The following is a 16576-nucleotide window of genomic DNA, read 5'->3' on the forward strand; positions in this document are numbered from 1 at the left end:
AAGACATCCTATGTCAGAGCTATATCACTAGAATGGAGCCATAGAACAGAGGCCTCCCTAATGACGTCGGATAGACTCAAGGTTTGAGATATTCTTTGATAACAGTCAATACAGGACTAAATGAAGGTCTAAGTAAAACCAAAAATCGCAGGAAGCAGATGTCATGGAAAGAATTGAGGAGTAAACGACAGCTTCAAGAAGGTGGCGTATGAGCACGAAAGGACCCAGAAGAGGATCGTATAAGAGAGTAGATGCACTGCCAGGGTCCGTCACATCCACGCCCCGCCATGGAACGAAAAGGAGATATGAGATAATATATCGGACAGAATCAAAGGTTGTATTAAAGTTTCGATCGGTTAATAACATTGTAATTGCCCCCGCCAGTACCGGAAGTGATAATAAAAGTAGGAATGCTGTCACTAGAACGGACCACACAAAAAGTGGTAATCTATGCATAGTCATTCCAGGTCCACGCATGTTGAAGATAGTTGTTATAAAATTGATAGATCCTAAAATTGGTGAAATACCTGATAGATGAAGACTAAAAATTGCTAAATCAACTGCTCCTCCAGAACGGCTGGTAATACCACTTAAGGGCGGATAGACTGTCCACCCAGTGCTGCTGCCCACTTCTACTAAGGTTGAGCTTAATAGGAGCAAGAGACTTGGTGGCAAAAACCAGAATGATATATTATTTAATCGTGGAAATGCCATGTCAGGTGCACCTATTAGAATCGGAACAAACCAATTACCAAATCCACCTATCATCGCCGACATAACCATAAAAAAGATCATTAAAAAAGCATGAGCCGTCTATTAAAACATTATAAAGTTGATGATTCCCACCAAGAATTTGATCGCCGGGTCGGGCTAATTCCATACGAATCAGTACGGAGAAGCATGTGCCCATCACTCCTAATATGATGAATATTCAAGAAGGATATAATAAAAACTTTCATGTAGATCATTGGATATGATAAGTTTGATTCCTTGCAATAGTTTTGAGATATGGAGATAGTAATATGTGAGTCATGTTGGTGAGTAATTGTGCTTTAGTAAGAATATTGGTGTTAAGGTTTGTGGTTCCCTATGCAAGCACGAAAGTCAATAATTATGCAATGAAATTACATCCTACTTGTGGTGCATTATTCGGTGTTAATTATGCTTAACGTTGGTTTATGAGAATTGTTGTTTCTTGGTTGGTTGCTTCTCAATCTATTTGCTAGCCTTCATTTCTACTAAGTGGGAATAATACTTATGCATCCCAAATCCTTAAACCGAGTTTTGCCATATGAGTCCACCATACCTACCTATATGCGGTATTTTCGTGTTGTTCCAAGTAAATTTGTATGTGCCAACTCTAATTTTCAAAATAAAATTCTTTTTTATGTGCCCGTACCGCTCATGAAGCGACAGGGGGTGGCCAATATTTTTTATGCTAGATGTGTTATTCTCAAGATGAGTGTTTATTCACTTACCATTGCACAAGAGTGTAGCAAAGGTAATAGGGATGCCCAGTCCTGAAATGCAAAAAATATATTTATGTTGTTCAATAATAAATTCCTTGGAAAGTGTTGGTATGGAAGGCACCCGTGGATACAGCTAGCCATGGATTGTGAAAAAATGGTGGGAAAAGGAATAAACTTTATTTTCTATTTGGGAACCGCCTATGATGTATCTAGCATGAAAAGTACTGGGAACTACTCAGTCGTTTTCGTTCACAGGAAAAGCATGCCTCTCAAAATATTTATCTCTAAATGTTTGCTTTGAGCTCTGGCACATCTACAAATCTCTACTTCCCTCTGTGAAGGGCCTATCTATTTATTTTATGCAATTTTTATTTTTATTTGAGTCTCCATCTTCTCTTATAAAGCACCAACTAGGGAGCACTATGACAACACTTGTGCATTGGATGTAGCTAATACTCAAGTGTGTTCCGTGAATGGATCAATGATTGAGCATGATGGGCTAGGGATAACTTCTTTAGTGTTGATATTTTGAAAGATATGGTTGCTTGTTGATATGCTTGAGTATTGAAGTCTTCATGTCAAATATGGACTATTGCTTTGAACCATCTAAAAGTCCAAATGTCCATGCTACAAAAGAAAATAATATGTGATGAACAGGTTAGGCAACATTCCACTTCAAAAATTCTGTTTTTATCATTTACCTACTCGAGGACGAGCAATAATTAAGCTTAGGGATGCTGATACGTCTCCAACGTATCTATAATTTTTGATTGTTCCATGTTGTTATATTATCATTCTTGGATGTTTTACAATCATTTTATAGCAAATTTATATCATTTTTTGGGACTAACCTATGGACATAGTGCCAAGTGCCAATTGTTGCTTTTTGCTTTTTTTTTACTTCGCAGAATATCGGTACCAAACAGAGTCCAAATGTAGCGAAACTTTTTGGAGATTTTTTGGGACCAGAAGACAACTTGGGAGCCAAGGAAGCACCAGAGGGGAGGTATGTGGGGCCCACAAGACATCAGGGCGCGCCAGGAGGCCCAGGCGCGCCCTGATGGGTTGTGGGGCCACAGGGGTACGTCTCCTCCACCGCCTCTCGACTCTATAAATACCCAAATATTCCAGAAACCATAGAGGAGTCGACGAAACACAATTCCAGCCACCGCAAGTTCCAGAACCACGAGATTCAATCTAGAGCCCTATTCCGGCACTCTACTGGAGGGGAACACGATCACGGAGGGGTTCATCATCCTCATTGGTGCTCCTCTGATGATGCATGAGTAGTTCACCATAGGCCTACGGGTCTGTAGGCAGTAGCTAGATGGCTTTTTCTCTCTTTTTGATTCTCAATACAATGTTCTCCTCGTTGTTCTTGGAGATCTATTTGATGTAATGACTTTTTGCGGTGTGTTTGTTGGGATCCGATGAAGTTTGAGTTTATGATCAGATCTATATCCATGAATATTATTTGAGTTTTATTTGATCGATTATATGCATGATTATTTATAGCCTCGTATTTCTTCTCTGAATCTTTGGTTTAGTTAGGCCGGCTAGATCAATTTTTTATTGCAATGGGAAGAGGTGCTTTGTGATGGGTTCGATCTTGCGGTATCCTTACCCAGTGACATAAGGGGTAGCGAGGCATGTATGTATCATTGCTATTAAGGATAAAAAGATGGGGTCTATTCCTACATGAATAGATCTTGTCTACATCATGTCATCGTTCTTATTGCATTACTCTGTTTCTCCATGAACTTAATACACTAGAGCATGCTGGATAACGATCGATGTGTGGAGTAATAGTAGTAGATGCAGGCAGAAGTCGGTCTACTAATATTTGACGTGATGCCTATATACATGATCATTGCCTTGGATATCTTCACAATTATTTGATCTTCTATCAATTTCCCAACAATAATTTGTTTACCCATCGTACGCTATTTTCTCGAGAGAAGCCACTAGTGAAATCTACGGCCCCGGGTCTATCTTTTATCATATTGTTTTCAGATCTATATTTCCAAAAACCCCCAAAATACCTTGTTGTACTTTTTCTTTACTTACTTTATTTTGTGTTCTTGCTAGATCTATTTATCCAATCTCATACAATTTAATCTATCTTTTTACCGTGGAGGGATTGACAACCCCTCTTATGCGTCGGGTTGCAAGTATTTGTTCTTTGTGTGCAGGTACCGTTTACATAGTGTTGCTTGATTCTCCTACTGGATTGATAACCTTGGTTTCATAACTAAGGGAAATACCTACCGTAGTTGTACTGCATCACCCCTTCCTCTTTGGGGAAATACCGACATTTATCATTTGATAGACACTGCACATGAGAGCTACGTTGAATGTTGGATGAATCGAGGCTTCTGCATGAGGGCGAGGGAGATAAAATTTGTCATTGGAGTGTGTTTGATTTGGATGAACATTTTTATTGAAGGTTCCATTTTTCTGTGCTAACACACAGGTATATAACTAGTTTGGCTCTGTAAAATGATGACTGCAAGCACACGACCTCTCGAGCGATGATGAAAGCCACCATTCAGTTGGGTAAATCTGAACATGGACAGTGCATGGAAGGAAGAGGAGAGCACAGGAGGTGTTGGAATGATACTCCGAGATCACGCAAGTGTTGTCATTTACTCATCTTGTCGCTTCATTCACATATGTATGAGCGCCCTTGAGGTGGAGATGGCGGTGCTAATGGAGGGAGTGACTCTGGCCCTTGAGCGGAGTCCAAACAGACTCATCGTGAAGACGGGCTGCTCTTCGGTGGCCCACATGAACAATGACTCCAAGGCCAATAGGTCTTCGGTGGTTGCAATGGTTGGAGATATCCGGCAGCTCATTGCAGGCCCATAGCGTGAGATAACATTGATCAAACGGGAGCAAAACAAAGCTAGCCACACACTCACCCAGAAGGAGGGGGTGGTTATTGCCCAAACCGCTGTATGGCTTCGTAGTGCCCCTGAGGAGGTTGACATCCTTTGTCGACAGGGCAGTAATGACTCTGTTTAATTAATGAAAACCTTTTATGAGCAAAAAAGCTAATTTGGTGTAAATTAAAGTTACACAAAGCTCATTTTGTCCTGCGTGCAATTTTTTAACACGGTACAAATGTAGAAGCCCACATACACATAGATACACTTACTCTTAAGAACACACACGTGCACACCTGTCTTCGCAGTCGACGGGAACGTCTCCTCCTAACATCACGGGAAAGTCTCAGATAAATACATGAAAATACGAGCACCAGTGTCGAAGTTTAGGACTTTAAACTTGGTGGACTGGTTTCACCGTAAGGAACCTAACCATCTGAGCTACTCTCAATTCTCGTCCTACCTGCGGAATTGGTTATGCATAATTATACATAAAGCTCTTTCTATTTCAGAATAAAGAATTGGCCTTTTCTTTTAGGTTGTCAAAATAATATATACTCCCTCCGTTCCGAATTACTTGTCTTGGATTTGTCTAGATACGGATGTATCTAGACTCATTTTAGTGCTAGATACCTTCGTATCTAGACAAATTCAAGACAAGTAATTCGGAACGGAGGGAGTATTTTTAGAATCAGTTAAAGAAAAAGGTGATACTTCTCCAACCCAGTTGCAAAAAAAAACAGCTTAACCCGACCTAACCTAACTGCAACCCGCTCACATGGTCGTTGGGGCCCACGTAAAAGTAGACGGCCCAGATTATTCCTTGGGCATCCGCTACCACCCCCCAACGCCAGTGAGCTCAGCATCTCCACCTCCTCCTCCTCCTCCCCCGTCGTCTCCGGCTCCGACTTCGACCAGAGGAAGCAAGGCAGGCAGGCAGGGGCGGGGCCGATCGATCCTACCCCGAACCTCACACACGCAGCAGAAACTTCCAGAAGCCGGTCCATTCCCATCCTCTTCGGCGGCCGACCAGCCGGCCAGATTCTCCTGATCCAAGGAGGGAGGGAGATGGGCCAGGCCTTTCGCAAGCTCTTCGATGCCTTCTTTGGCAACAAGGAGATGCGGGTGCGCCCTCTTCTCTCCTCTCTTCTCCTAATTAGTTTGTTGGGCGAATGGATCGGTCGACCTTCGATCAGAGCACATATCGATCCGCTCCTCCTTTGATTTACTATTAGTTTCATATGATTCTGTCTGATTTGATTTGTTTTCATCCTGATGAATACATACAACTGAGGAGCTAGCAGATTTTACATCTCAACCATGTGATGTGATGATGCTCGCTTTCTTACTAGCTGCTTTTGTCATGTTAGTTGCTATTTTCATCGCACTATGTATGCATACCATCCATGTACCATCAGAGATACTCAGAGGGCACGAAGATCCAAGCTAATTCGTTGTGCTCCTCGATTCTAATGGAACGGCCTGTTGCCTTATGCTAGGTGGTGATGCTTGGGTTGGATGCAGCCGGTAAAACCACCATACTCTACAAGCTACACATTGGCGAAGTACTCTCCACCGTCCCCACCATTGGTACAACATACCTGCCTGCCTATCTCTTTACTTATTAACTAATTTTGGGCTCGTGCAGTGTGCTTTCATACGACTAAACACGAAGCCCTTGAACTACTTTGCTAGTTAATCCATTCGTGGGCAGGTTTCAATGTTGAGAAGGTTCAGTACAAGAATGTAGTGTTCACTGTGTGGGATGTGGGCGGCCAGGAGAAATTGAGGCCCTTGTGGAGGCACTACTTCAACAACACGGATGCTCTGGTCATTACTCTCATTCCATATGCTTGCTTGTTGTTTCGTTGTATTTTAAGTAGCGATTCAACATAGGAACATATAGGACTACTAAAGCTATAAGTTCCTTTCCTCCAGTTAGTTGTTTCATTCTTTACTTGCTTCTCTTTTGTGCCCATCTGATTTATGAACAAGTTCAGTAGCAGTCACCAGGAAAGATGGTCAATTAGCTTATCTACTGTGGATATTTGCATACGTTAGTGCTCTTAGCTGCTGAGGCACCAAAAACAGACATGGTAGAATTGTTAGCCAAACAGGATAAGTGTCTGGATGTTACTACACATCTCCCTACCTAGCCTAGGACCTTCGTCTTTGTGGATCATGCTAGAACTCGCCTTTGATTTATTGATGGGGCATAGTGATTTGTGATATGACACTGCTTTCTTGAGATGTAAGCTTTCTCTGTTGCGTTTGTTAACTTGCAGATCTATGTGGTCGATTCCCTCGACAGGGATAGAATTGGAAGAGCCAGGGCTGAATTTCAGGTTTATGGCATTTCTTATCGAGAACCTGTTCCTGTTTCTGTGGTAATATCTGTTGTGATATGTGCTCTAACTTACTGTAATCTATTATCTCTTGCAGGCCATAATCAATGACCCATTTATGCTCAACAGTGTATTATTGGTGTTTGCTAACAAGCAAGACATGGTATGCTTGTCATGGTTTCTTTTGGTATCACGTGCACTTGTTCAAGATGGTGTGGTTTGTGTAGAATACTAGTAGATTATAATTCTCTGCCTTAAGACTGGTTGTTTTGGACTTGCTTCTTGCGTGCATATATAAAGAGTTTGCAGATTGTAGGGGATTTACATTGTTTACATATATGGACATGCTGCATTTATGTAGGGCTGAAGTAGCCTTTTGTTGATATTTTCAGTTTCACTTGTGAAAAGGAAGAGTTTATTCTGCCTTAGAAAACAGGTTTATTTTCACTCCTTGTATGCTTAATCATGTAGTGCCTGTGTGTCTTGTGAATGCAGAGGGGAGCAATGACCCCGATGGAAGTATGTGAGGGTCTTGGTCTGTATGACCTGAACAACCGCATCTGGCACATCCAAGGCACATGTGCTCTTAAAGGCGATGGCCTGTACGAAGGCTTGGACTGGCTAGCGACGACTCTGGATGAAATGCGAGCTACAGGGCGGTTAGCTTCGACATCGGCGTAAAGAGTAACAGGGATGGCTCGTCTGTGTTTCTTGGCACCTCATTTTTCCTTTTTGTGTCTGCCCTGTGGCTGCCCTTTGATGTGGTCGACAGATTTGTTGTAGTATGAATGATTCGCAAGAGGAGATGCGTTTCTGAAGAGGGGGTGCTCCTCCTAGTTAGAAGCGCATATCTATTCTGTTCTACTCTAGGATTGTGGGATGTAAATACTGATGTTTCTACTGATGGCATGACACGCTCATATTTGTGGTTTAGTCTGAAGAAATCACAGTATTTACTCTACTTTGTTCGTTTGTTGGGAATGACTAGCTAGAATGCCAACGCTAAAAATGGAAAATTATGGGATGCTTTTCTTGGATTGGTGGTGTTGTGGACGTGGTGGCGTTAGCTGCTTCAAATCCATGTCGAAGAAGCTGAAGCAAAGGGTCTGTGTTGTACTCCCTCCGTCCCGAAATAAGTATCTCAAGCTTTTGGGACGAAGGGAGTACTAGGTATGAAAATTGTGAATGATATTCCTCGGACCCCTACTATTTTGGAGTTGGATAATGTTGTTGCTGTTGTTGTTGTTGGAGTCAGCAGAAACAAATAGATGTATTTAAGAAAAGTTGCGGAGAATATCTGAAGAAATCAAGCCCTTGAAGAACCAAGATGATTTTCTTATCAGAAATATAAGAAGAGAGTGCAATACTGCAGCTCATCATCTAGCTTTTGCTAGTAGTGTCAAAAAAAAGCCCTGCATTATGGGACGGAGGGAGTAGAAATCAGAGTGTGAATATTGTCTGGTTCGGACTTGTGCCTGAACCTATGCGTGAGCTTTTGTATCACTAGCCGCCGCCTCCAAAAAACCTAGCTTTCTGCCTCCCACCGCGCCGGCACCGGTCCATCCCGTCTCCGGTGGCCCTATGGCCATGGAGGCGGAGTGGATCTCGGCCCTTGCCGGTGGAAGGGCTTCATTTTTAGATCTTTTTTCGAGCTTTATTAGGGTTTGTGTCCTGCTCAGGAAGGCGAGATGGTGGCGGCTCCCTGAAGCTGGAATAAAGGTCTCCCCGTCTAGCCCCGTTCCGGTGATGCATCTTGCATTGTTGGTGGGTGTGTGGAGTTGTGTCTCCGGCGGATCTGTCTTTGTTGAATTTGCTCGAATCTGTTCGTCGTTCGTTTTCGTTCGTGTATTTTCAGATTGGATCCTTTTGATCTACACTCTTCATCCGCGGTGGTTGCTGATCTGGTGCGTTGGTTCTACGGGGCTTTAGCACGACGACTTTCCGACTGTCTACTGCAACAGGTTTGCCCGGCTCCGGCGAGGGAGGGGCGATAACAGCGGCGCGCCTTCGGCCCGCTTCAGTGCTTGTAGTCGTCGCTAGGTGGTCTACGGATCTGAATGTAATTTTTATTATTTCTAGTGTTCGTTGTACTACCATAATTAAAGATGAATAGATTGAAAGTTTTTCCCGAAAAAAAGACAATGTAAAATTCCTTTGAAGGGTAACTAAGAAGGAACTGCCAGATCGCAGCCGTTTGATCGAGATCAAACGACGGCAATTTTTTCTAAAAAAAATGCATTCACTACAGTGACATGCTAGTCTCCAGAAATTGTCACCCTCCTACAGCTAATTGTTCGTGATTGCCATCCGCCTAGCGAACGTTCGCCAACTAACTCCGTGTTACACCCCCAACCCCAAGGCACTAAATAACTAATTGGAGACTGGTAAAGACGTAAATATATGCCCCGTCCATAGCCGAGCGAGGAGGGAGGGAGGATAAGGTAAAGGAAGCAGGCAAGGCGAGACGAGAGCGTAGCAGTCAGCGTGAGCAAGAGAGATGGCAGCAGGAACGGCCTGGGCGGGATGCCATCTCGCCCACCTCCCCCAAATTCCCATCTCGGTCAGCATCCCCGTGACCGGCGCTGCCGCTAGCAGCAGGAGGAGGAGGTGCGGCTTAGCGGCGGCGGCGGGGGCAGCAGCAGCAGCAGCGACAGACGGGCGGGTGCTGGGCCGGCGCCCCGTGGAGGACGTGTACAAGGTGCGCGTGGTGCGCGGCGCGGCGGCGCAGGAGCGGGTGGAGGCGCTGCGGGCGATGGAGACGTGGTCGACGTGGCGCACGGGGGGCCGCTGCCACCTGGCCTGGGACTGGCAGGTGGACCAGCTCGTGTACATCGTCGCCGGCGAGGTCCGCGTGCTCCCCGCCGGGGCCACCACCGGCGAGGAGTACATGCACTTCGTGGCCGGCGACCTGGTCCGGTACCCCAAGTGGCTGGAGGCGGACCTCCACTTCGACGGGCCCTACGAGGAGCGCTACCGCTTCCTCGCCTACGGCGACGACAACTGAACCGCGGCGCCCCCTCCTAGCTAGCTCCTTTAGTCCTTCTACTACTAGTTCACTGAAGCTTTCGTTCGAGTTCTAGCCATATAGTATTTCCTTTTGTTTACTATATACTCCTAGCCTGGGACAATAAGGAGTATTTCCTAGTCGATCGTTTGAGTTCATTCGAGAAGCACTGCACAATCTCCTTGTTGTACATTTGATGATTCGATTGGACATTGCTGGTAGCCCTCATTCCACCGCTGGCCTTGTCCAGGACTAGTATGTTCGATCGGCTTTGGGATGCGGTCTACAGCACTAGCAGGAATGCAGGTGGGGATTGCAAGTTCTCTTGGCGCTGGAGCCGCCCAACTGGTTCTTACAGAGTATCTCTGTCTACAAGCTGTTGTGCCAAGGACAGATTAGATTTTTAGAGAGAAGGCATCGGCCGAGCTCGAGATAGGGCTTGAGCCTAGCTCGGCTTTGAATTAATAAAGCAATCAACCGGCCAGGGTTTCAAGCATACACCCATAGGCAGCGAGAAAGAAAACACAGAGCGGAAATATACAAAGGCGCTGGAAAGCAGCAATGAAGCATGAAGTCGTAGACGCCGAGGTCCTCCTCCATGAACAAAGCGCCGAGAACAAGAACACGCGGCTCAAGAGGAGAAAGGCAGACCCGCACCATCGGGGAACGCCATCACCAAGCTACTACAGACCCCGGCACGGCACATCCAACAACATCCATCTCCGAAGGAGGCCACAACCTCCTCGCCTGGATCGAAGGTGCCGTACCGTCGCGAGATGATAAAGTTCCCCAAGAACAATGGTGGATGCCGCCGGAAAATGGCCACATACAGTGGGTCAGCGCACCCAAGATGAGCTACCGGAGCTTCTCCTCAAGCAGAACACCACCGCTCCCCACATCCAGCAACCAGAGGAGGAAAAGCAGCAACTAGGACAGAGGGCACCACCGACGCCACCACCCGCACCCCAACAGCGCCCACCGACGAGCACCTCCCAAAACGGCGTCTTCAAGAAGGATACGACGCCGAGGGCGCCGGTGCCGCCTCCGCCCAACAAAGTTAGGGCTTTCACTCGGGAGAACAGGGGGAAGGGGGGAGTGCGGAGTAGGGGATTAGACCTGTCGGACGTCTCCAAGGAGGAACACGGCGCCCTCAGGCATCGCCGCGGATGCGGCCGGCCAGGGATTTCGCCCGGACAGATTAGATTCAGTACTGCTAATTGCATCTGGAGGGATGGTATTCATCGCTTGATGCAGAGGTCGTGGCTATCCCCTTTTCCAACACTTGCAAAACTTTCGCTTGGCATTCAGTACAGGATCTGGATCACAGAGTCCAGCATAGCCTTCAAGATGACATGGCTTCCTGTTATCTCTGTCTGCAAGATCTCAACAGGTTTGGTACCATGTCTTCAGAACAGAACTTCTTCCCTGTTGACAGTCTAGGACCCTGGTGGCTGCACGCTAGAAACCTGATTCCCAAGTGCAGCAAGAGGGAGGGAGTTTGACACTCTGATTATCTTAATCGCCTGGAGCGTATGGAAACGGCACGGTGCCCGGTTTTCAGAAATCTGGCGCTCCAGGCGAAGGAGCCTGAATTGGCCAATCTCATTTTTCAGAATTTCAGCTCTGGAAGTTTGCCAAAGAGATGGATAGTGATAGTTTAGACAGTAGTTGGCTTTGAGTCTGTTTGTTGGAACTAGGCCGAGTTCTTGTAAGTTTCTTGCCATCTTGCTATATAGTCCTACTCTTCTTCCAGAGACATGTCCTGGTCATACTACTTCCTAATTCTACCCAACAAGCAGGAATCAAACTACTCCCTCCGTAAACTAATATAAGAGTGTTTAGAATACTAAACTAGTGATCTAAACACTCTTATATTAGTTTACAGAGGGAGTACCATTTACATAGGATCAACAGCATGACCACCTTCTGCCAAGTACTTCCAATCAAATTATCTATAGCATCAATAGAATCATACCATGAAGTGATATAGCAAGCAATGGCAAAGAGTATATAACCACATGTAATGTTAATTGCATCAACGAGAAGAAACATTCACCCCAATAGTCAAATATATGCTTATCAAGGTGCCCAGATGGGGCGACTACAAAAGTAACAGAACAGAGAATCAGAAGAAAGAATAATTCAAGGCTGGATTTATTTGATTGCCACTTTCAGGCCATGATCAATTGTAATTTGCTCCTTGCCTCCTGCTATTCTGCGTTCCTCTTCCACCACCGGAATTCGAATTATGGTTGCTTCTTCCTCTTCTCTCCCATCCACCATTAGGCCGAGAGGAACCACCTGTATTATTAATATGATGATGAGGACCAGCACCGGTGTCACGGTAAGATGCACCGCTGCTGTCCTCGATCCTCAAGCTACTCCCCAACACCATGCCAACGATGTGATCGTTAAAATGATCTGCAGATGTTGTTCCTCTTGCTCTCCCGCGCTGACGCCGACCACCGCGGTAACCAAAATCTGGCTCCTGATGGGTTGTGTTGTCAAAGAATGTATCCATAATGTCATCAGAAAAAACACTATGATGACCATGTCGCCGGGAAGAGCCAATCACGGCTTCAGCGGCGTCAGCAGATCTAAACAATGGGAGTCGCATTAAATCAAGGCCATATACCTCATCAAAGTTGCGGTGGAGGTAGGGATCAGTGTAGTCATCATAATCTTGTTCGATGTCATCATCGGGTATGATCATCATACCACCTCTCAGCGAATTAACTCCAAAACGAAGACTAATCTCCTCGAGAAAGGGGTCGTCGTCTTCATCATCTTCGTCCATCATCATATTCAAGTTGGAAGCAGCAAACTGCTGCAGCTGCTGCTGTCTGGAGCTTTCAACTCTGGCCCCAGTGGGCCTCGGCGGTGCGGCGTGAACAGACGCTGCAGAGCCGCCACGTCCATAGATGGGTATAATGGCATCGTCAGCGACCTGGCCCTTGCAGACAGGGCACTCGCGGTGGTTGGAGTGGACATGGAGCCACTGGTAGAGGCAGTCCCAGCAGAAGAGATGGCCGCACTTGGTGACTACGGGGTCGTCTGCCATGTCAAAGCAGACGTTGCACTCGAAATTGGCAGCATTGCACCTGGCCTTGTCGTCCGGTTCATTGGCATTGGGTGTGGAGGTAGGAGACGGCTTGTGGTCTGTGAAGGTGGGGCGAGGCTGTGGTGGACGAGTTGGCCGCGGGCGCCGGGTGGAAGTGGAGGAGCCTCCCTGCCCTTGGTGTCGGTCCAGCTCCCCCGCCGGTGGGTGGCGCGGGTGCTGCGAGGAGTGGTCATTGTGGTTGACAGGACGGTAGCGATGCTGCTGCTGCTGCTGATGGTGCTGTTGTTGGTGGTGATGCTGTTGCTGTTGCTGTTGCTGCGGCGGCGGCTGAGGCTGCGGCTGCGGTGGCGTTCTCTCTCTCCACATGGTGTTGTTGTTGGCGTTGCCGCCGCCGCGGTTTGAGAAGCCGCCGCCGCCTCCCCCTCCTCCTCGCCCCCGGCTGCCGCCGGAATCGGTCCAGCCGGCCATGAGGATCGGTCTGGAATAGCCCTAGAAGATTAAGATCTGAGAAACGAATCGAACAAGGGTTTGGAACAACTCGCGGAAAGGGGATCGGGAGCGACGCGAACCTGCGGGCCGCCGGAAGCGCGTATCAATAGATCGAATCCAGGGAGAAGCAGCGGGCGGAACAAGAACCTTCGCCGCCGCTTCCTCCTCCTAATATAGTCCTGGGGCCGGCCGCTCCGGCACCGCCTCCGCCTCCGCCTCCGCCTCCCACAGGGAAGAGGTGTAGAGATGTCTGCGCATTGGATTGAAATTCGATTTGATTTGCTTCCGTTTACTTCTCCAGAAAGCGATTCCGACAGCAACACCGCACGACAAGCCTTGGGCTTCGTTGGGCTTTTCTATCTCGCTTTCGGTTGAATTTCGGCACAAGCCCAGGCCCAGAGTGCTTCGTCGTTTTGCTTTATTTTACGGGAAAGCTAACTCGTGAACACCCCTAGAAAAAAATACTACCTCACGAACGGTCGCCGGGGCTGGATGGCAAGTGAACGGGTTTGTCTGGCAGTTTCAAGTCATAACGAACGCCACGGCGGATAACTAGAAAATATATGCCGCTTCGCTGGCTGTTGGATGGACGCGGGGATGTCCATTGGATCTACCCATCCACAAGGGTCATCTCCCTTTTACAACAAGAGCGGTGTTGCACAACAAGCTCCGCAACAGAATGCTTGTTGCAAAACGTCATAACCGCTATTTACCTTTCTAAAAGACGCCGTGTTGTAGAACTTTTTTGCAAATGAGGTCATGTTGCAAGACTTTTTTACAACGGAGGTTTGTTGAAAAAAATTTGTCTTCACTCTTTTGCAACATAGCTTATGTTTCAGGAGAAACTTCTGCAACATTGGTGTTGTTGCAGAAAAAATTGAGGGGAGCCATGAGGAGTTAGGGGCACATGTCACATGGGACGCGTGTAGTACGAGCAAACAAGGGTTGTGTTGTAGTTTTTTTTTTCATCTACATTTTTTTGTAACATAGATGATGTTGCGGAAGACGTTTGCAGCATTGGTGATGTTGCAGAAATTTTTACAACATAGGTCTAGTTGTAGTTTTTTTTACAACAAAGGTCTTATTACAAGGTTTTTTTTCCCTTGCAACAGAGGTCTTGTCGCAGAATTTTTTGTGACAAAAATCTTGTTACAAAAGTCAGGAAATTTGCAGATTTTTTTTTTGCAATAAAGGTTGTGTTGCAGAATTATTCTGCAATAGAGGTCTGGTTGCAGAAATTTATAGTCTTTTACAACCGATGCCCGTGCGAGCCGACGCCCAGCAACTGTTCTCGGGTGAGACGAGAGTGATAGGATTGTGGTGTTTCTAGGAAAGGAAAGGTGGACAACGGACGTGGGCACATGTAGACATGGTAGACGATGAAGACGGTTGACGTTTGGGAGCAATCCGTCAGTGAATGATAATCATTTTCTTTTTTATGGCAGTTTATGATTGTTCCTTCCGTATTTTTTCCTTCCTAACAGAGACTGTCACGTGCCCCTAAGAAAACTGTCATGCATTCTAACAAAAATGACAGGTAAGATGTTCGTAAATGTCATCCTCCCGATCAGACTTTTAGAAAACCGGATACAACTCCTTTTTTATAACACATTATAAATGCAGATGCTCATATACACTCATGTTTATAAACGCATACATGCACACCTTATCCCTATGAGCATCTCCAAGATACTAAGTCGACATAACATTTTTAGATTAACGAAGTCACTGCAGCGTCTTTGTAGTCAACAAAAACGTCTCCTCTCACTGAATAAACATCACAACTCTAAAATACAAGTACAACACATAAGTCGCTAATACTGAAAAAATTACGGAAGGCACCACACTAATAGTGATCATAAGGCTCCATTTGGAACAAAGGAATTCTAGAGGAATTTTAGGCCCCGTATGAAACAAGTGATGGCAAGCCCAGAGTACTTCATTGTTTTGTTTTATTTTACGGGAAAAATAACTCGCAGACTTATCTAAAAAACCAAAGAAAAAAACTAACTCGTGAACACCCCTAAAAAGAAGCTACCTCGCGAACGGTCGCTGGGGCTGGATGGCAAGCGAACGGGTTTGTCTGGCAATTTCAAGTCATAACAAACGCTTTTTTATGATAGTTTTTGACCTTTTTGCCGTATTTTTTCCTTCCTAAGAGAGACTATCATGTAAAAATGGCATGCGTTCTAAAAAAATGACATGCAAGATGTTCGCAAATGCCATCTTCCCCGCCGAACTTTTGGAAAAACGGATATAACCCTTTTTTATAACACATTACAAATGCAGATGCTCACCTACACTCATCCTTATGAACGCACGCATGGTCGTACGCACATCTTATTCCTATGAGCACCTTCAATATACTGAGTCGACACAACACTTTTAGATTAACGAAGTCACCACACGCGACTTCGTCGTCGACGGAAACGTCTCCTCCCACTGAATAAACGTTGCAGCCCTAAAATACAGGTACAACACATAAATCGCTAAATGCTACAAAAATCACGGAAGGCACCTCACTAATAGTGATCGTAAGGCTCTGTTTGGAACAAAGGAGTTCTAGAGAATTTTAGGCCCCATATGAAACAAGTGATGGCAACATAAATGAATTTCCTATTAAAATAGGTTTGCATCAAGGGTTAACTTTGAGTCCTTATCTTTTTTGCTTCTGTGATGGATGAGGTCACAATGGATATGCAAACCTTATCACATGGTGTATGTTGAATGCGGATGTGTGGTGCTATCATTAGACGAGGGTTAATAGAAAGTTAGAGTTGTAAAGATAAACCTCTCAATATTTGGGGTAAATACTGCAAAAAGACGATGATATCGATGAAGATGTGAGCCATCCAGTCAAAGTTGGGTGGATGAAGTGGACCAAGCTTCTGGCATTCTCTGTGACAAGAGAATGCCAAGCTAAAGACATGCTTTATAGGACGATGATTCGACCTATGATGTTGTATGATGCTGAGTGTTGACCAACTAAAAGGCGTCATGTCCAATAGTGATATGTAATAGAGATGTAGATATGTGGCCACATAAGATAGGATCGACTCTGGGATGATGATATATGTGATAGAGTTTGGGTAGCATCAATTGAAGTGAAATTTGTCCAGCATCGTCTGAGATGGTTTAGGCATATACAATGCGGCTTCCCAGAAGCGTCACTGCATAGCAGATGGTTAAAGCATGATGATAATGTCAAGAGAGGATGGGCATACCAAATTTGACATGGGACAGTCAGCAAAGAGAGATCTAAATGACTGGAATATCATCAAAGAACTAGTCATGGGCATGAGTGTGTGAAGGTTAGCTATTCA

The 16576-nt window shown here is 45.7% G+C and overlaps 3 protein-coding genes across 5 annotated transcripts; 2 read left to right on the top strand and 1 right to left on the bottom strand.

The window, feature by feature from the left end:
- Window positions 1-5172: 5172 nt before the first annotated feature.
- Window positions 5173-7660, top strand: LOC125512113 (ADP-ribosylation factor-like). The gene is made up of 6 exons (XM_048677181.1): window positions 5173-5479; window positions 5854-5944; window positions 6069-6184; window positions 6640-6699; window positions 6797-6862; window positions 7195-7660. The coding sequence occupies exons 1-6, from the start codon at window positions 5423-5425 to the stop codon at window positions 7378-7380; spliced, it is 576 nt and encodes a 191-aa protein (XP_048533138.1). The 5' UTR covers window positions 5173-5422; the 3' UTR covers window positions 7381-7660.
- A 1434-nt stretch (window positions 7661-9094) lies between these two features.
- On the top strand, window positions 9095-9931 carry LOC125512122. The gene has a single exon (XM_048677191.1). It carries the CDS (start codon window positions 9197-9199, stop codon window positions 9701-9703), a length of 507 nt encoding a protein of 168 aa, XP_048533148.1. The 5' UTR covers window positions 9095-9196; the 3' UTR covers window positions 9704-9931.
- Window positions 9932-11714: 1783 nt separating this feature from the next.
- LOC125512084 lies at window positions 11715-13552 on the bottom strand. Of its 3 annotated transcripts, XM_048677172.1 has the most exons (3): window positions 13334-13552; window positions 12339-13242; window positions 11715-12191 (listed from the first exon to the last, which is right to left on the bottom strand). In XM_048677172.1, the coding sequence occupies exons 2-3, from the start codon at window positions 13230-13232 to the stop codon at window positions 11886-11888; spliced, it is 1200 nt and encodes a 399-aa protein (XP_048533129.1). In that variant the 5' UTR covers window positions 13233-13242; window positions 13334-13552; the 3' UTR covers window positions 11715-11885. The 3 variants fall into 3 exon arrangements, with proteins under 3 accessions (XP_048533129.1, XP_048533121.1, XP_048533122.1); XM_048677164.1 differs by having other exon boundaries at window positions 11715-13242; XM_048677165.1 differs by having other exon boundaries at window positions 11715-13253; window positions 13334-13549.
- Window positions 13553-16576: the final 3024 nt, after the last annotated feature.

This window comes from Triticum urartu, chromosome 1, assembly GCF_003073215.2.
Source record: "Triticum urartu cultivar G1812 chromosome 1, Tu2.1, whole genome shotgun sequence".
Taxonomy (NCBI): domain Eukaryota; kingdom Viridiplantae; phylum Streptophyta; class Magnoliopsida; order Poales; family Poaceae; genus Triticum; species Triticum urartu.